Raw genomic sequence first — 19,859 nt, 5'->3', positions numbered from 1 at the left:
AGCTCCCTGGAGACTTCTTTCCTAGAAGCCGACATGGGTTACAGGCCGTGTCTCATGCATTTCCATTGAACTTGTAGGAATCAGAGTGGGGCAGTTGGGCAGGGGCGGGGCGGGGACTGGGGTGTTTGCTTTATTTTTGTGTGTTGGGGAATAGGTATAGAATTCGCCTGTTGAACCAGTGTTGATTGAGGCCTTTTTATGAGCCAGGCTTCCTTACCCAGTAGAGAACTAACTAGCCACAGCCCCTGTTCTTCTCCACTTTGGAGTGAGTGGGGATGTCAGAGAGTAAACAGTAAACAAGGAGACAGATCACCATAATCATGAGGAAGGAACCATCTTAGAAAAGCAGCAGGAGACCAGGCACGGTGGCCCATGCCTGTAATCCCAGAACTTTGGGAGGCCAAGGCGGGTGGATCACCTGAGGTCAGGAGTTTCAGACCAGCCTGGCCAACGTGGTGAAACACCATCTCTACTAAAAATACAAGAAGTAGCCAGGTGTGGTGGCGGGCGCCTGTAGTCCTAGCTACTGGGGAGGCTGAGGTGGGAGAATCTCTTGAACCCAGGAGGCAGAGGCTGCAGTGAGCCGAGATTGTACCACTGCACTCCAGCCTGGGCAACAAAGCAAGACCCTGTCTCAAACAAAACAAAACAAAACAAACAAATGGCAGGAAATGATGGAAGGGTTGGAGGTGGGCTCCAGGGGGTAGGCCTCAAGGAAGACTTCCCCTAAGGATGGCATTGAAGCAAGCACTGAGGGCTGAGAGTGGGCGGCCCTGCCAGGTTTTGGTAGGGAGAGCCCAGTAGAAAGACCCCAAGTATGAAGGGGGTTGGTTTTGCATAAAATAGGTTTTTCTAACTGTAAAAGTCGTTGCCCTTCCCTCTGCACACACACAGGCAGGAGGCAGAGCCCACAAATGATGATGCTGACAAACCCTCCCTCCCCACTGACTCGGCCCCAGGCACGGGGAGCTGCCGTTGAAACAGGCACTGGCTCCGAAGGCCCTGGCTCCTTTGAGCCAGGTTGTGGAACGCCCTCTTCGAGGGCCTGGGGCACATTTGGCCACTAGGCTGGTATGGGGATCTCTGCCCAGACAGAGGGCAGATTCCCTCCTGGGTGGGAATGCTTGGTGATTGGGGAAGGGGCAGGCTTGCTGGTCACAGGCCTATTATGTGGAGCTGCTCACCTCCCTTAGTATCAGCCTCCGAGGCCCTGGAGTCCTGCTGCCTGTCCCGTCTTCCTCGGGCCCCCAGGGCAGTCCAATGTGGCCAGCCCAGCAGAGGCACCCACCTGAAATCCTGGGACTGTCCTCCACTGTTTTGGGATGTCCTGTGCCTGTGGAAATCAGGCTCTTGAGATGCTCAAGTAGCCTCTGCTGAATCAAGCTCAAAAGTGATGAGCTAATCCTTTCATCCATCAAATCCTGCTGCAGCCGCTAAAAGGGGTAATTTACAGACAATCAAATGCACTTGTTTGAAGTGTGCATTTCCATGAATTTTATAACCACGGCTCTGATCCAGATATAGAGTATTTCTGTCCCTGCAGAAAGTTCCCCTCCCCATCCCACTCTTCCCACCCCCTTCCTGCAGAGGCCATCACTGTTCTCACTTCTGTCACCATAGATGAGTTTCACCTGTTCTGAAACTGCATGTGAATAGGATCATGGCATATACTTTTTTGGGGTCCATCTTCTTTCATATAACTTAACATGTGAGATTTCCCCTTGTTATGTGTATCAGTAGATTTTTTTTTTAATTGCTGAGTGCAATGGATGACGCCTATAAATCCCAACACTTTGGGAGGCCGAGATGGGTGAGGTGGGTGGATCACTTGAGGTCAAGAGTTTGAGACCAGCCTGGCTAACGTGGTGAAACCCCGTCTCTACTAAAAATACAAAAATTAGCTGGGCATAGTGGCAGGCACCTGTAATCCCAGCTACCCCTCAGGCTGAGGCAGGAGAATTGCTTTTTGAGATCGCGTTTCGCTTTTTTTTTTTTTTTTTTGAGGCGGAGTCTTGCTCTGTCGCCCGGACTGGAGTGCAGTGGCCGGATCTCAGCTCACTGCAAGCTCCGCCTCCCGGGTTTAGGCCATTCTCCTGCCTCAGCCTCCCGAGTAGCTGAGACTACAGGCGCCCGCCACCTCGCCCAGCTAGTTTTTGTATTTTTAGTAGAGACGGGGTTTCACCGTGTTAGTCAGGATGGTCTCGATCTCCTGACCTCGTGATCCGCCCGTCTCGGCCTCCCAAAGTGCTGGGATTACAGGCTTGAGACACCGTGCCCGGCCGAGAATTGCTTAAACCCGGAAGGTGGAGGTGGCAGTGAGCCGAGATGGCACTATTCACTCCAGCCTGGGCGACAAGCGAAACTACATCTCAAAAAAATAAAAATAAAAAAGCCGAGTGGTATAAGATGTAGTATAGTTTGTGTATCCCTTCTCCTGTTGATCGACATTTGTTCATGCAGCTTCCGTGAATGTTGTTGTGCATGTCTTTCTGTGGAGATACTTTTTCATTTCCCTTGGGGTAAATACCTAGGAGGGGATTTCTGAGTCCTAGTGTAGGTGCTATTAGCCAGCCATGAGGTAGCTGAACGTTTATCTCTGTGCGTGTGTGTCCTCAGTGTAATATAAAAAGGCCCCTCGTCGCCGCAGTCAGGACATGTCTTAGAGTGAGAAGCTTCCAGAGGTAAAGCCTGTCATTTAGAGTGCAAGTGGCACCCTTTTCAAATCAGTCTTGCACCCATATCTGTATTTTTAAACTTTGATCCGTGCAAGTCACTCCCACTATTATCTACTGTAGAAGGGCGAGGGTGAGATTTTGAATTTAAAAAGAATTCCGCACCGAGCGTGGTGGCTCACACCTGTAATCCCTGCACTTTGGGAGGCCGAGGTGGGTGATCACCTGAGATCAGGAGTTCATGAGCAGCCTGACCAACATGGTGAAACCCCATCTTTACTAAAAGTACAAAAAACATTAGCCAGGTGTGGTGGCGGATGCCTGTAATCCTGGCTACTCAGGAGGCTGAGGCAGGAGAATCGTATAAGCCCAGGAGGCAGAAGTTGCGGTGAGCTGAGATCACACCACTGCACTCTAGCCTGGGTGACAAGAACGAAACTCTGTCTCAAAAACGAAAACAAAAAAAAAATTCCTGGGGCAGGTGTGCAAAACAAACTGCAGCTGGCCTGGTGGTTTGGTGTTCAAGTTTCTAGAAGGTGACCACAGAACAGGAGAGCATGGTGAGCCGCCTGGCTACATGCAGACTCTTGCTGGGCGATGGTGTGTCTTGGGGGAGGGCAGATGCTGCCAGCTCTCTGCACCACTTGGCATATAATTAAAGCTTCACTAGAGAGTGGTTATGTATCACTAGAACCTGGCAGCCCAGGTCGTAGTGGGTTTTTGTGTTTTCCCCCCTCTTTATGGGTGTGGAAAGCAATTAAGAGGAGAAAGTAAGCGGGAGAGCTGAGATAATGCCAACAAAATTCAGTTACCTGAGTGGATTTCTGGATTCTTTTCCTCTCAAAGAAATCCCTCTTGCACCATGTTCACATCAAAAAGAAAACCGACCGACATTGTTTATGATACGCACATGCGTGTGAACCTCGAGAGAAACCTCTTGCATTGATCTCCATGATAAAGTATCTATTTTTTATTTACCGAATATTAAGATCTAAGTCCTCGCAGAGAAAGCCCTGCCTCTACCCCCACATCTCCCCAGTGTTGGGGGAATGTATCTTAGAACTTAATTTTTCAGTACAGCATGAGATACTGAGCAGTGGGAAGTAATTGACTCAATGAAAGAAAGACTAATTCAGCCTTCCATGAGGTGATTAGATTCTGCCCGTCCCCCGATAGAGATAGATATAAGTATATATTTATAAATATATACAAATTATAATTTAATAACATAGTCATATGTTTATTATAATTTATTATATATATATATATTTCCATTAGAAGTAACCTGGATGATTTAGGCACTTGTTACCTGTCTGCAGGGTGGATTTGTTGGGAAGCTAATGCAAGACCCTTTCCAAGTCCTCAGGTTTCAAGGTGCCTGAGGCTTACTCAGTTCTGGGGAGGGGCCCTCTTTAAGAAAATGCCACATCACATTAGAAGCACAGTAGCTCAGCTCTTCCCTATTGTGGCACTTCCCTGAGGCTTGAAGGGCGCCCTCAGGTGCGCAGGCCTGGGCAGTAGCCGAGGAGCATCCTGCAGCTTTCGGTGTAAGTGTTCACATCAAGTGCCTGAAATGCCTGATGGTGCTGTTTGGAGAAGGGAGGCTTGGTTTGGGTGTGGGTTTGTTGGTTGGTTGGTTGGTTGGTTGGTCTTTTTGTTGTTGTTAACAGCACTACTAGAATTCCAACACCTTTTACAATTCATTTTTTTCTTGTAAAACTAATGGCTTTGATGGCTCACGCCTGTAATCCCAGCACTCTGGGAGGCGGAGGCAGGTGGATCACCTGAGGTCAGGAGTTTGAGACCAGCCTGGCCAACATGGCAAAACCCCATCTCAACTAAAAAATACAAAAATTAGCCAGGTGTGGTGGCAGGCGCCCGTAATCCCAGTTACTCAGGAGGCTGAGGCAGGAGAATCTCTTGAACCCGGGAGGCGGAGGCTGCAGTGAGCCGAGATCGTGCCACTGCATCCCAGCCTGGGCGATAAGAACAAGACTCCATCTCAAACAGACAAAACAAAAAAACTAATACAAAACAAAATATGAGTTTGACATTTCACTCAGGATATTGCAGCATCTGCTCTCTTTCTATGTATTTGACTCGGATTTTTGACAGTCACTTTGTGATTTTGAACATGACGTTCCACGCAGTTTGGCTCATGCTGTACTGCCACTGTTTCAGCAGCTTGCGTTTAGAAGTGCATCCAAATACTCTCTGGGTGTGGGTGAACTCAGGGCCAGTCGCCTGGTGTCATCTCAAGTGGATGGAGACACTACTCCAGGAGTCCGGTAGCACCAGACAGTTGACAAAAATCTGACACTGCACATACTCTGCCACCCGGTGACTCGCCATGGCCGTGTAAACCTGAAGCAGAGGCAGCTTTTCTTCCTGTGTTCCTCGCCGTGTGCAAACCCTTTCATTTTAGTGGGAGGGAGAGTCGATCCAGGATTCGGTATTTTGAATTCGATGGGTAGAAATAGCAACAAATGCAGCCCCAGGCTGCGTAGGCTACCCGTTTATTTCCATAGTTTCCTTGTGATTTACTGTCCTCTTAGGGAAAGGATTAAATGCCTAGAACAGCTGAAATGCCCATCTGTTGGTGGCTAGATAGATTTAGTCAAGGGCCGCTGTGCTGCTTAATTGCCTTAACAAGCACGGAACATCTGCCTTCCAGTGCCCAACTGAGCCTGAACGCCCGTGTACAAGTGTGGCCAAAGCAGAAGAGCCTAATTCCACAGTGGCTGTTGACCTTGGAAGGAGCTGTGTGCATTGCCTTGTATCCCTCCTTCCTTTCACAGGCGTGGCGTGGAACCAAGGCTTGCAGCGGCTGCATACCTGCCCCAGGTCTTGCTGCTAGCTCCTGGGGTGCAGGCAGCACTAGGGCTGGCAGTAGGTCAGAGGAGAACAGTAGCAGAGTGTCTGCTTAGAACTGCTCATAAGAGTTCCTGGGGAGACTTGGAAGACAGGAGAGTAGGAAATGGAGACCGGAGCTTTATCAGGCCCTGGAGTTGGAAGTACCTTTTCTGTTGTTTCGATTGGAATCAGACCAGCAGCCTGAGGCCCTCACTGTTCTCCAGGATTGTTGTTGGGGCGTGTGTACCTTCCATCCTCTCCCGTTATACCCCAGCCCACCTGAGGGGCCTTCACTTCACAGCATTGCTACAGTGGGCCGGGATGGGGGCCAAGTTCAGTTCCATGGAGGCCCCTTCGCTCCACTCATGACAAGTCAAGACTTTGTTTTTATACAAAGCAAAGGATGGGGCAGGCGCGGTGCCTCACGCCTGTAACCCCAGCACTTTGGGATGCTGAGGTGGGCAGATCACTTGGGGTCAGGAGTTCGAGACCAGCCTGGGTAACATGGTGAAATCCCATCTCTACCAAAAAATACAAAAACAATAGCCAGGTGTGGTGGCGTGCGCCTGTAGTCCCAGCTACTTGGGAGACTGAGGCATGAGAATTGCTTGAACCCCGGAGGCGGGAGTTGTAGTGAGTGCCAGTGTACTCCCTCCTGGGCAACAGAGTCACCCATCCTGTCTCAAAAGCAAAAGATGTATCAGTGTTTCTGCAATCGATATGGGAGACTTTTTGTCTAGATAACTAAGTTGTAGCCTTCTCTCTTCCTCTTATCTCAGAAAGAATTTGTCCACTCCCACCCTAGGCCTTCCAGACTGTCTCCAGCAGGGCAGGCCAGGCAGGGCCTCCTTGTGAACTGCATCTCTGGACATCTGTGTTGTGGACAGTCCCTTCCATCTGACCTTCCCCTTTCCCCGTACGCAGCTGTGCACATAGCTTCCCTGCAGTCAGGCATTCAAGTGCTCGACAGTGCATTCAAGTGACCTGTCACTCCATGAACGGAATGAGCACCCTTGCAAAAACACAACTGCCTGCTGCAGGGTTGGAACCGCCCCCCCACCATCACACAGCCTGGGCCTGCTGCGGGCCACAAGGAGCCCTTCGTCTGGTGAATCCCGTGGCCTGGAATTAGGTGGCATTGAAAACAGTGGTTATGGCCGGGCGTGGTGGCTCACACCTGTAATCCTAGCACTTTGGGAGGCCGAGGAAGGAGGATCAAAAGGTCAGGAGATGGAGACCATCCTGGCCAACGTGGTGAAACACCGTCCCTACTAAAAATACAAAAATGAGCTGGCGTGGTGGTGCACACCTGTAGTCCTAGCTACTTGGAAGACTGAGGCAGGAGAATCGCTTGAACCTGGAGGCGGAGGTTGCAGTGAGCCGAGATCGCACCACTGCATTCCAACCTCGGTGACAGAGTGAGACTCTGTCTCAGAAAAAAAAAAAAATCAGTTGTCACTCAGACTGTCCCAGGCCAAGAAGGAGTTCCTGCCTATTTAATTGGCACTTTTTGATTTACAGTAGCATGCACTGGCAAAACCCAGGCATTACAAGGTTTTTTATTTATTTTTTTTGAGACAGAGTCTCACTCTGTCACCCAGGCTGGAGAGCAGTGGCACCATCTTGGCTCACTTCAACCTTCATTTCCCAGGTTCAAGTGAGTCTCCTGCGTCAGCCTCCCAAGTAGCTGAGACTATAGGCATGCACCACCAGGCCCAGCTAATTTTTGTATTTTTAGTAGAGACAGGGTTTTGCCATGTTGGCCAGGCTGGTCTTGAACTCCTGACCTCAAGTGATCCACCCGCCTCGGCCTCCTAAAGTGCTGGGATTACAGGTGAGAGCCACCACACCCAGCTTGCAAGTTTTTATAGTTCATATAGTTCAAGCCTGAATAAAGCATTGGCCTCACTTTTCATTTCTTCAGTCCCACACCAGAAAGAATGAGTGGCTGGGGGGCTGTGGTCATCCCACTTCTGCGGCTCAATCTCCTAGTACCGCCTCTCCAGCTCACCCCCAGCACTGAAGAGAGGATGCCATCTCTTGGCATGGCTGGGAGGCCCGGCCTCTAAGGGCCACCATCGGGCTCCCTCCAGACAGGATGTGCTGGGGAATCATGACCTCCTGTACCCCAGAGAGTGTTTCTCAGAGGGACCTGCAGCTGAGAGGACATCGAGGACTGTCATCCCCTCTGGAACCTGCCTGGAAGGGGGGTGACCCTGGTCTCAGAGTGATCCGTCCAGTTTCCACACTCCGGACAGTGTGGGGCCGGTGCAGAGCAGTGGCCTGAAGATGCAGCATGTGTGCAGGCCCCTCCGAGCCGGGCTCTGGCAGCCAGTGCTGCTTTAGGGGTTGTCTGGTCCACTGTGGCAGTTGTGTATCCTATGCAGCTGAGCGGGAGCAGGACACGGAACAGCCCCACAGATGAGGTGCCTGCTGCTGTCAACATCAAGTGGGTGCTGGAGAAGCCAGGGGAGCAAACGGAGGCACAGAGCTCCTCACCAGTGTGCACTGGGCCGCCGGACACCACGTGGCAGAGCTGGAGTTTGAACCCAGGGCTTTGGCTCTTGAGCCTGTGTTCTTCCCCACTGAGCCGCAGCTTAGAGAAGCAGAGACAAAAGCAAGACTGAAGAGAGCGCAGCAGACAGGAGGCCGGGACAGCAGGCCGGGATGCTGAAGAGTCTGTCGCCTAGAAGAGGACTAGAGAGCCTCGTCCTCCTGGCATTTCCACATATGCCCCACTTACGCGGGGCCAAGCACTGGGCTCACTGGGCCAAGGGTCTCGCAGTGTCTACTCACAGGCCTTCCCTGCACACCCCCTGCTGGGGCCTAGCTTGGATTTTTCTCTGCCTCTCTATCAGGAAACAGAGTCCCCAGCTCTGGACCCCAAGAGCTAGGACCAGGCTGCTTGTAAAAAAGACAGAGTCTCTCCTGCAAGGCCCAGACCAGAGTGGGCCTGGCGCTCTCTGCTGCCCTTGCCCCCTCGAGAGCCACAGGCTGAGCTGAGCTGTTGGCTCTCATGGGTCCTCTAAAGCAGGGATGGGTCGGGAAGTGTGGCTCAGGGGTGGGGGCAGGACTCAGAGCTTCAGGGACTGGATATCGTCTTTGCCTTCATGGGGATCAGAAGCTCTTCCTCTGTTCCCCCTTCCCCGAGCCAGGTTCAGTTTCAGTAGTGGTAAATGCCACCAGCAAAATACAGCGTGTGCACCCGGCGTGGTTCAGTTCTGAAGTGCAGCATCCACTCTAGTGAGTTTAAGAAGGAAGAGGAGCTGGCGCAGGGACACAGGTCTGCAGCCCAGACCACTCAGGAGGCAGAGGCAGGAAGATCACTTGGCCCAGGATTTAGAGTCCCACCTAAAAAGACATAGCAAGATACTATGTCTTTTTTTTTTTTTTTTTAAAGGCTGGGCACAGTGGCTCCCGCCTATAATCCCAGCACTTTGGGAGGCCGAGGTGGGTGGGTCACTTGATGCCAGGAGTTGGAGACCAGCATGACCAAAATGGTGAAACCCCATCTCTACTAAAAATACGGCTGGGTGTGGTGGCACATGCCTGTAATCCTAGCTACTTGGGAGGCTGAGGCCGGAGAATCACTTGAACCCAGGAGGCAGGGTTTGCAGTGATCTGAGATCACACCATTGCACTCCAGCCTGGGCAACGAGAGTGAAACTCCGTCTCAAAAAAAAGAAGAAAGGTATCTAATGAACACCTTACTTACTAGAATCATTGAGGAGTCTGACAGAATAACCTAAGTTGACATTTCAGGAATGATCCCCAAGCCGCACTTCAGAACTGTGCCACACAGGAGGCTGCTGCTGCCTGGGGCCAGGACTCTGGCTTTGGACTTGGGGAACTGGCACTGGCTGCTGGCTCCAGATCCATGCTGCCTTGCTGTGGTCCACACCTGCCAAATGAGAACCCAGAAGCATAGTGACAGGACTTGAGGATTCCTGCCCTGAGCCTCTTGGCAGCATAAACAACAGAAGCACAGCCCTTGCTCAAGCCCGGCCTTCACATACCGGACCATCCAATAGGAGGAGCCAGAATTGTTTTTGGAATCCTAGCTGCAAAGGAGTCAGGCAAGTATAACCGTTAGCTTTCCAGCCTCCGTAGCACAACGGGGCGTCCCAAGAGGAGGTTGGATGTTCAGATCATAGAGTAGAAAGAAGGTGAGTCCGGGGGAGAGCAGCCTCAGCCCCGGGATTTAGGAGGAGGAGCCTGCAGAAGTGGCATCCCAAGCTGAACCAGGAGTGGGCAATAGCCAGATGAGAGTCTGATTTGTAAGTCCCAGGTCTTTGGCGCATAGAAATCAGCTGGAAAACTTGTTATGGTGCAGATGCGAGGCCCTGCCCTCAGAGACTGACTCAGTGGGGCTGGAGCAGAGCCCAGACTTTGTGCTCCTGATGAGATTTGCCAGCGTCTTTTACATACATTTTGTTCTCTTTGATCTTCAAGATAAACCTGGGAAGCAGCCCCATGAGGTTTTCTCATCTCGTTTTGGAGAAGATAAGGGTAAGGCTCAGGGAGGTTGAGTGACTTTCTCCCTATTGCCTGACTTGCTGAAGGTGGACCTGCCCCACCACCTGCCAGCCCTTTCCACTGCCAGCTATCTTCTCAGACATCCCTGGTGAGAGCCCTTGGGTAGGGAGCTACTCTGTGCTGCTTATTCAGTACCATCAAGGAGAGAAAAGCAGGAAGGCAGTGCATGGGGCGCGAGCTGGAAGCAGCTGCTCTGGGAGACCAGGGTCCCAGCGCCGGCCCTGCCTGCGGCTCACTCAGGTCTGGGGCAAGCCTTTTCACTCTCCTGAGCCTCTGTTGCGAACAGAGGGGGGACATATTTGCATATTTGCACATTTAAGCAGTGAGATCTCTCTTGCAAGGGAAGTGTTGTGTATCTACAAATAAGACAGAGCAAAGCAGACTTGCTGTGGTTGCTGCAGGGAGAGATCCAGTCTCCCTCCCACAGGCACTTCAACAAAACCCAGCCTGAAAATCCGCATGACGGCTAAGCAGCAGGATATCCTTGCTGGCGCTCACAGGGCTCCAGGCCCCCAACAAAGGCAGATGACTTCACTTGAGCCTGCTCACATCATTGCAAACCTCATGACCTTCCTCTGTAGAGGAAGAGCGGGGGCAGCCTGTCTCTGGCAGTTCAGGGTGCCTGGATGGGGGGTGAGGGGTTGAGAAGCCGGAGGAAGGTGCTGATTACTTGGGAAACAGGAGGGTTGGCGATGGGCCCTCCCAGCTTGAGGCGAGCATGTTACACGTGGCCCCCATTCTACTGCCTGTTTCCAAAAGGAAATCTTACATCCCCTTCAACCCAAAAAAAAACAAAATAAAAAATAGAAGGGAAATAAACCTGTCTTGGAGGGCTGCCACAGGGGCCCACTCTGCTGGACCTTGGCAGTGAGAGCAGTGTCCAAATACTGTGGCTCTGAACAGGTCTGGTGGTATTGCTGGAGTTAATATTGCTGTGCTTTGCCTTTATTCACCGGAGAAGCAGAGAGGACCATCAAGATCACTTGAACTGGGATGTGCTGGCTGCTTGCCTGCTCCTTGCTACTAACTGACACCAAAGGCATTCCACGTGTCTGCGCTAAAATCCTGTGTCCTACAAATGGAGGTGTCCAGAGAAAGCCACCAACTTCGTTAGAGCTGTTAAGGAAACCTTTGATGGGCTTTGCAGGCGTGAGTCATCCAGGGAATCGACCTTCACATCAAAACCTGTCGTTTCTTCTTTCCTGAGCTTTGGCTGATTAAGATTATGGAATGTAGGCCAGGCACAGTGGCTCAAGCCTCTTATCCCAGCACTTTGGGAGGCAGAGGTGGGTGGATCACCTGAAGTCAGGAGTTCAAGAGGATCCCGGCCAACATGGCGTAAACCCCATCTACTAAAAATACAAAGATTAGGTGGGCGAGGTGGCACGTGCCTGTAGTTCCAGCTACTCGGGAGGCTGAGGCAGGAGAATCGCTTGAACCCAAGAGGCGGAGGTTGCAGTGAGCCGAGATTGTACCACTGTACTACTTGGGCGACAGAGCATGACTCCGTCTCAAATAAAAAATAGAAAAAGATTGTGGCATGTAGTCAGCCGAAAAAGACCCAGCCTTGGCAAGTGTACTCTCGAGGAGGGATGAGATGAACTGGGGAAAACCCAGAAAAAAACTGTTGAATTCCGAGTTCACAGTGCAGGGTACAGAGGAGCAAGGAAGACCAGGGTATTCAGAAAGGACTCCAAGGATCCAAGGTGGTGAGGGCTGCACAATGATGCGAATGTTCTTAATGCCACTGAATGGTACGCCTGAAAATGGTGACGATGGTAAATTGTATGTGATGTATGTTTTACTACCATTTAAAAAACTAAACAATAGCTAATATTTATTGAGCATTTGCTGTAGGCCAGGCACTGTGCACGGCACTTCTCGTACAGTTCTCAGAAAGCTGTGTGAAGTAGGCACTGTACTGTTTTTTGTTTACAGAAATGGGACTTGAGATTTGGGGTGATTTTAAGTCTCCCAAAGCTGTCGGACTAGTGAATGGTCAAGTAGGGATTGAACACCAGGTCTGTGTACATCCAAGCCCCACACGCTTAAACCCTGTACCGGGTGAACAGGCTGACACCTGGGAACTGACAGAGGGACCCCTCCCTCTCGGGCACTGACTTCTGATGGTCCACAGGCCGGCTTTCCTAAGTGTCACCTCATCCTAATAGTGGTGACTTGTTTTCTGTTCACCTCCAGAAAGCCACGGTCCGCTTCAGGCTCCTGGATTCCGCCGAGCCCTTGTCGCAGCTCCAATCCAAGTTTTCCCATTGCTCATGGCCTTGGGAGTTGTAAGTTGGTCGTAGTTGGCGCATAATTATTACATACAACCCTTGTTTTAAGGATGATCCGTGTTCCCCTGTCTGTTACAGACAACGGTGATTGACTACGTGAAGCCCTCAGATCTCAAGAAGGACATGAACGAGACCTTCAAGGAGAAGTTTCCTCACATTAAGCTGACGCTCAGCAAAATTAGGAGGTACGGGAGGCTGGGCTTGCCTGCGACCTTTCCCTCCAAACCCCTCTTACCACACACGGTAAGCTTGTCATCTGTCCAGTGGTCCTTCCTGTGGTTCCAGTGATTGAGTCATTGTCACGTTCAGCAGAAAGGACAGCTGGGCACGATGGCTCACACCTGTAATCCCAGCACTTTGGGAGGCCAAAGTGAGCAGATCACCTGAGGTCAGGAGTTTGAGACCAACCTGGTCAACATGGTGAAACCCCGTCTCTACTGAAAATGTAAAAATTAGCCAGGCGTGGTGGTGTGCACCTGTAATCCCAGCTACTCAGGCAGAGGCAGGAGAACTGCTTGAATCCAGGAGGTGGAGGTTGCAGTGAGCCGAGATCGTGCCACTGCACTCCAGCCTGGACAACACAGTGAGACTCCATCTCAAAAAAAAAAAAAAGAAAAAAGTAAACATGTTCTATATGACCTGACCAACAGAGAAAATTTTATCCAAAGCCCAGCTCTGTAAGTCTGCTCCCCATGCATAATGCAGCCTTCACACTCCCAGGGACTTAATCCCCATCCAGGTCACCCTCTGGGAAAGAGAAAGAGAAAAGCATTCAAGATGGGGGAGTCTTTTCCTTTGGGGTCCCCTGAAACTCTAAAGTTTTCACAAGACTGTTCCCTCCCGCCTGTCTTTCTCCAGTCTGAAACGAGAGATGCGGAAGCTTGCGCAGGAGGACTGTGGCCTCGAGGAGCCCACGGTGGCCATGGCCTTCGTTTACTTTGAAAAGCTCGCCCTCAAGGGGAAGCTCAACAAACAGAACCGGAAGCTGTGTGCTGGGGCATGTGTGCTGTTAGCAGCCAAGATTGGAAGTGACCTCAAAAAACACGAAGTCAAGCATTTAATTGACGTAAGTGGCCTTTGTCCTGGTGGCTGGAGGAGCACTCGCTCCAGTCCGGGGTCCCTCTCGCAGAAGGATTCGGTCAGTGACCCCGCCTGGAAGGATTCTGATCCTTAGTGAGCAATTGAGGTGAAGGCTATGAAGTCTTTCCTGTAGTGGGAATAGTCAGGCTGTCTTAGAACATAGGGATCATCTACCTTGACAAGACCAAAGCTCCTCAGCATGGGGCATTGGGTCTGGCCCTCAGAATCCATTCTCAGACACCATGAGAGATGCAGTCATTCCCACAGCCATAGAAGCCACTGCACCTGCGAGGGATTCCCTCTGTGTGGCCCACAGAGCATCTCATGTCAAACAGGCATCTAATGTCAAAATGTCAAACAGTAAGACCTTGGCTTCCTAATTCCGTGGCTGGCTCCTCTTTGGGGAAAGGCGTGAGTTTGACAGGGTGGTATCTCTTTTCTTTTAAAGGAGAGCCCTACCAAAGCAAGGAAACATCTCCTTGGATGGCTACATGAATGCCTATTTTAGAATTCAATGTATTAATAGAAAATTTGAGGTACAGTAAAGCCAGCTGATCAGAAGACAGAGCCATTGAGAAGAGAGTGTGTGACAGTTCCTAAGAAAAGGAGTATCTTGGCTGCTGCTGCCATAACAAAATACCATAGGGTGGATGGCTGAAATGACAAATTTATTTCTCATAGTTTTGGAGACTGGGAAGTCCAGGATCAAGGGACCAGTTGCTTTGGTTCTGGTGAGGTTCCTCCCCTTGCTCGCTTGCCTACGCTTAACTGCAGAGACAGACAAAGAGCAAGCCCTCTGGTTTCTTCTCCTAAGGCTCTGAATCCCTTCACTCCATGCCCAGGAGCTCATCTAGACCTAATCACTCCCAGAGGCCCCACCTCCCAATACCATCACGTGAAGGATTAGGGCATCCACCTATGAATTTAGGGGGACACAAGCATTCAGCCCGTACCAAGGGGCATGCCATTGCTGTGGGAGCTGTGCATGGAAGCCCTGGGATTGGCCAGGAGGCAGAGGGAGTCTTGACTGTGGTTTTCACAGAAAGGAATAGGTAAGGCAGGGTCCGTGGGTCTAGGATTGGCTAGTTTGAATAGTTTTCATGGGCTCTGGGGCTTAGCGTCTATCCCTAATTGTCTGGTGCCTGGCTCTGGGGTGATAAGGGCAGGTGGATAGTGGCCTGGAGTGTGAGGCCCATGGAGGAGGTGGTGGGAATGTGGCCTCTGGATTGGTTGGCTTGCATTCGAAAAGCAAAAGGGGTCACTGTGGAGGATTTGGCTAGCCCTGGGAAGGGCAGTCGCTTCGGAGTCAGCAAGGCCCCAGATATCAAAGCATCAGAATACAGAAAATAAAAGACGTGGTTTAGTCAGTACCCCATATGTCTCACTGTCTAGCTGTCTTCAGTGGCAAAGGCAGAAGGGCACTAAGGTAGGTACTCCCGAATTGAAAAGAGTATATTTTAGGTCAATGCTTTACAGATTTTAAGAAATGGTACAAAATCATCTAGCTTATACAGTAAATACATGAACCCAGAAGTGACCATCGGACACCAACTCAGCTGAGAATCAGTAGGCTTAGACAGATACTTGCTGAACTAATGATTTCTGTGTGTTTGTTTTTTGAGACAGGGTCTCACTCTGTCACCCAGGCTGGAGTGCAGGGCACAATCATAGCTCACTGCAGCCTCCACCTCCCAGACTCAAGCAGTCCTCCCACCTCGGCCTCCCAAGTAGCTGGAACTACAGGCATGCACCACTGCACCTGGCTCATTTTTTTAATTTTTTATAGAGACCAGGTCTCGCTGTATTGTCCAGGCCAGTCGCGAACTATTGGCCTCAAGCTGCCCTTTCACTTCAACCTCCCTAAGTACTGGGATTATAGACATGAGTCATACATAATCTTCTCTGGCCAAGAACTAATGAATCTTTAGATATAACAAATATTCATAAAATTATAAATAATATGCACATTTAATCATACTTGAGCAATATACCACACAGCAGAAGCTGACAACTTTACCTTATTCACGGTGCCTCTATCACCTGAACTACAAAATGCCCTTGGCCTTCCTTACATGGGGTGAGGCCTTCCTCACTATTGATGCAGAATACAACAGTAGTGGTTTGACCAGCCACTTACATTAGCAAGAAACCTAACTCAAGATCTCATCCCAGTCACGATCTGAAAGCAATCAACATCTGCTTTGTGGGCGGGATTTGTTTTCTTAAGACAAAAGCTGGGTTTACGCCAAGGCAGAATGTGCCTGAGCAAACAGAGGCCCTCCCTGCCCATCCCCACCTTGGTGGTTCTCCTTTTCCAGCTCCAGCAGCTCCTCCAGTTGAGTGGACACGCAAGATGCCACCAGGCTCAGTGGCACTGTGAAAGTGGGGCCTTCCCGAGGACTTAGATCCTTGTGGGTAAGAGGAATGGACTGAACTACTTAGAATCGGTGCACTCCCTTCTGAACTCATCACGTGGTTTTTATTGTCGTGGGTGGTTTGCTTTATTTTATTATTTTATTTTATTTATTTTTTGAAACAGCATCTTGCTTTGTTGCCCAGGCTGGAGTTCACTGGCATGATCTTGACTCACTGCATCCTTCACCTCCCAGGTTCAAGTGAGTCTCCTGCCTCAGCCTCCGGAGGAGCTGGGATCCTAGGCGCCCACCACTGCGCCCGGCTAATTTTTGTTATTTTTAGTAGAGACAGGGTTTCACCATGTTGGTCAGGCTGGTCTCAAACTCCTGACCTCAAGTGATCCCCCACCTCGGCCTCCCAAGGTGCTGGGATGACAGGCGTGAGCCACCACCGGTTTGCTTTATTTTCAGTTCTTTAAACCTGAATCACTTAGTTGTCACAGGTAGAGTTTGAGTCCCAGTTAGAGTGGAATCTTAGTGCTGCAGTTTGCTGCCATGTGACCCTGGCTAAGCTCTCTGACTTCTTGGAGCCTGTTTTCTCATCTGTAAGATAGAGATACGGAGCATGAACCAGGTCATATTACTGAGAGGATTAAATGATGTCATAAGATGTATGTGTGGTTCCAGGCGGCCCCCGGGAAAGGTGTGGTTCCTTCGCAACCAGGACGGAAGGCAGGAAGCACAGCCCATGCCTCCCTTTCTTCCTCCACAGAGCTTTGCCCGAAGTGGATTTCTCCTGAGCACTCCCTGTCTGGTGGATAGAGAAGCTGCAGTTGGAGAAAGGCTAGGATTTTAATTTCAAAACGAACTTGCTTTTGATTTTCTTCCATTTTGTTGCAGAAACTGGAAGAGAAGTTCCGGCTGAACAGGCGAGAACTGATTGCCTTTGAGTTCCCAGTGTTAGTGGCCTTGGAATTCGCCCTCCACTTGCCAGAGCACGAAGTCATGCCCCACTACAGACGCCTGGTCCAGAGCTCCTAGCACCGGCTCCGAGGACAGCCAAGGACCATTTCTTCTCAGCTTGGTGGGAGCAGCACTGACTACTGGAAATGAAAAAAAATAGAACTCAAAATACCAGACTTTTCTTCCTCTCGACATGGTTTGAGGAGAAGCGGTACTAGGAACTTTCCAAGGAGTCTTGGGTATGTAGCCAAGAGGAGCCATGAGCTATGGACTCCTCAAACAAGGGAAGAGGAGGTGCGTGCTGAGAACAGAGAGGCCCTGTCCTCTGTCCACTAGCGAGAATCGCCAGCTGCCCCAGCCCGGTCTTTCTCCCCAGCATTCACAAACTTTGCAAGCGTGGTCCAGGGCCGTCTCCAGATCTGTTCCAACTTGGAGTGTGAAGGGCTTGAGCGTGTGGGGGAAGAGAGTCTGCAGAAGTTGGGGGAAAACTTCTAGAAGATAACCTCATTGTGTCAGAGGGTGTGCCAATCTATTTTTGTATCAGCCATTGGAAGTGCACTTCGCCCTGGGGCGTGTGGGTGTGTGAGTGTACAAGTGTCTGAGAGATGCTGCATCAGCCCCTAGACCCCCAGAGCCGGTCCCACCCTTTACAGAGCAGCCTTCAGCCTGGGGCCATGGGCCAGGCTGACCTTCGGCAATTATTTCTAGATGATTTCTGGGTAAGAATTGCTCTCTCGGTACCAGACAGTTTCACATCCTCCACCCTTAGAAAAGTGACGTTGTTTGTTACTGCTCCTACCCACCAAGGGGGTAAAGAAGGCGAGTTCTGAGTGTTGGATGAGTCAGTCGCGTGGAAGGGTGTGGAGCGTGGCGCTCTGTAACTTCCTGCCGTCTGCCACCACGCCACGTGTGTTTAACCCTCGCACTTTCTCCACTGTGGAGACGGCTGGGGCGGCGCTCCACAGTGTGGATTCCTGTCCTCTATGTTAGAGTGCATCATAAGCACATTTGCTGTGCTATCTATATCTCTATATAAAAGTGTTTTATAAAAACCCAGAATAGGAGCACGACGCATGATTGGTGTTTGAGGCGTTTGCCAGCTGGGACAAACTGCGTTTGGAGCTGTGGTTAAGCTGACTAAGGAGATGGTGGCTCTTACCATTCCCACGTGCCCAGGGCTGTTCATGCAAGATTTTAATGGTGACTTGTCCTGGTTTACTGGGACAGTCTGCATGAGGCGTGTCACCACACTGTCGCCTCACAGCTGCAAGAGAGAGGCACCAGCTGAAGTTCCCCTGACTGAAGAGAGCCTGTGGCCATGTAAAAAGAGAATTAAACTCTTGTTGCTTTTTGTATACCTGTATGCGTTTGTGTAGACGTGTGTCTCACCAGTCACCTTTGCCCTGCGTTGCTGATCCCCTTGCGCACACTGATTCTAGTGAAGTCACAGATTCGGAGCTTCACACACCAGCCCAGACAAAGGGCGATGGAACCGAACCGAGGGTCTGCAGCTTCCGTTAGCAGAGCTGTCAGATTCTTGACAGTCTTGGATGCTGGGGAAATTCAAGCAGCAGCTGGTGAGGGCCAAAACAGAATACTTGGCTTCTTCAGAATCTTAGATTACACTGAGTTTAGTCCTAAATATTTTGCTAACAAATTTCCTTGGCCAGAATCGCTGTTGTAAGACAGTGATTTGGGTGGTGGGGAGAGGGAGGAGGGAGAGGATATGGTTAATGTGGTCTCTTTAGCTGATCGAAAACTAGATCAAATGATACTTACTTAAGAGCACTTGCTGTTTAGAAAGCAAATTGAGAAAATATTCAAGGTGCCTCCATTGCCTGAACTACAGAATGCCCTTGGCCTTCCTCACATGGGGTCTGTCACCTTGCATCCCTGATGAGCCGTCCACCGTCCTCAGTGCCTGCAGGGGGAGAGCCTTTCTGAGAAACAGGGCCTGTGGTATCTGCCCGTCTGGCCCCAGTTTCCTGCCAAGCTTGGGGGATGGGGTGGGGGGCGGGACGTCCTATGGCTGACACAGGCCACCAGCCCACACATGGGGAGAGAAGCCTGGATCCTTCGCTGTGTGATAAAATCAAGCAAATTTACTTGGATTTGGGGTGATGTGTTTGGTTTTTAGATTTATGAGGTGAGCCTATGAAGTTAGTGGTCCATTATTTTTTAAAGATGCATTTTCATTTTCAACTCTCTCCTTACCTGTGGATTTGTGAAATGGGCAGTGTTGTTGGTTTTAATTCATCTGAGAGGAGTTGGGGCTGAGAAGATAATTTATCAGGAGGTCTCCTTTTGCACATCCATGACATGAGCTTTTCAGAGGCAAAGGAAGATGAGGAGGGTGAGAGACGCGGGTCACTGCCAGAGGCACTCCTGTGACAGGGAACATTCCAGACACGTCGCAGCCTTGGGCTTCGGCGAGGAGGAAGCCTGAGCCTGTGAAGCAAGAAGGCCAGGCAGTAGATGCGCTCTGAGGTTCTACCCTTTGACCTCCACCACAGAGCGCAACTTCAGCCTCTTGTAAGCCCTGCGCCCTCTCAGAACTGCCCTGAGGCCTCTGGAGTCCTCCCCACACTCAGAGCTCTGTGGGGAAGCTCCGCCCAGCCACACTCCTTGGGATAATACCAGCCGGTTCTGCCTGATTCCGTTTCCCCAGAGCCAGCCTGGGAGGCCCGGGACTCCTAGTGAGCCCTGACTGTTAGGTAAGGGATAGGAAGCGGACAAGCTGAGAGGTTGCTGCAGCCGCCCCCGGGCAGCAGGCAGCAGGCAGTGTGGCCCAGTCCCCGCCGTACCCCGCCAGGGGCCGAGCCCAGGCCAGCCCAATGACACTTAGAAGTCACCACTTTTCCTTTCTTCCCACTGATAAAACCTATTTAAACAGGAAATTCATACCAAATGCAAATGCGTTTTGTTTTCCTTGGCATTTTGTTGTTCTGGTCACAGATTTCCCTTCCGGGGTTTCTGTGGTCATCGGCCGCAGGCTCAGCTTGGGGCGGCCACTTCACACAAATCACTGTACCACGTGCCCTACCTTAGTGATGGGAGCGGGGAGCTTCCTTCCCCTCCATGTCATTCCTTCCTGTTCCCTTCATTCC

General features: G+C 50.8%; 1 protein-coding gene and 1 long non-coding RNA gene across 2 annotated transcripts in view; one reads left to right on the top strand and one right to left on the bottom strand.

Annotated features, from left to right (window-relative positions):
* Positions 1–18,115, top strand: part of CABLES1 (Cdk5 and Abl enzyme substrate 1) — a 126,963-nt gene extending 108,848 nt beyond the window's left edge. The window contains exons 8-10 of the mRNA XM_023207795.2: positions 12,434–12,540; positions 13,214–13,421; positions 16,690–18,115. Of these exons, the coding sequence (XP_023063563.1) occupies positions 12,434–12,540; positions 13,214–13,421; positions 16,690–16,830 (456 nt within the window). The 3' untranslated portion in view covers positions 16,831–18,115. The remainder of the gene's footprint in view (positions 1–12,433; positions 12,541–13,213; positions 13,422–16,689) is intronic.
* Positions 18,103–19,178, bottom strand: LOC111539771. Its single transcript, XR_002730769.2, has 3 exons — positions 18,967–19,178; positions 18,532–18,673; positions 18,103–18,305 (listed from the first exon to the last, which is right to left on the bottom strand). It is a non-coding gene; the product is annotated as an uncharacterized LOC111539771 (long non-coding RNA).
* Between the last annotated feature and the right edge of the window lie 681 nt (positions 19,179–19,859).

This window comes from Piliocolobus tephrosceles, chromosome 18 (assembly GCF_002776525.5).
Source record: "Piliocolobus tephrosceles isolate RC106 chromosome 18, ASM277652v3, whole genome shotgun sequence".
Lineage (NCBI taxonomy): Eukaryota > Metazoa > Chordata > Mammalia > Primates > Cercopithecidae > Piliocolobus > Piliocolobus tephrosceles.
Note: the sequence above shows the minus strand (reverse complement) of the source record. Positions and strands in the feature narration are given on the sequence as shown.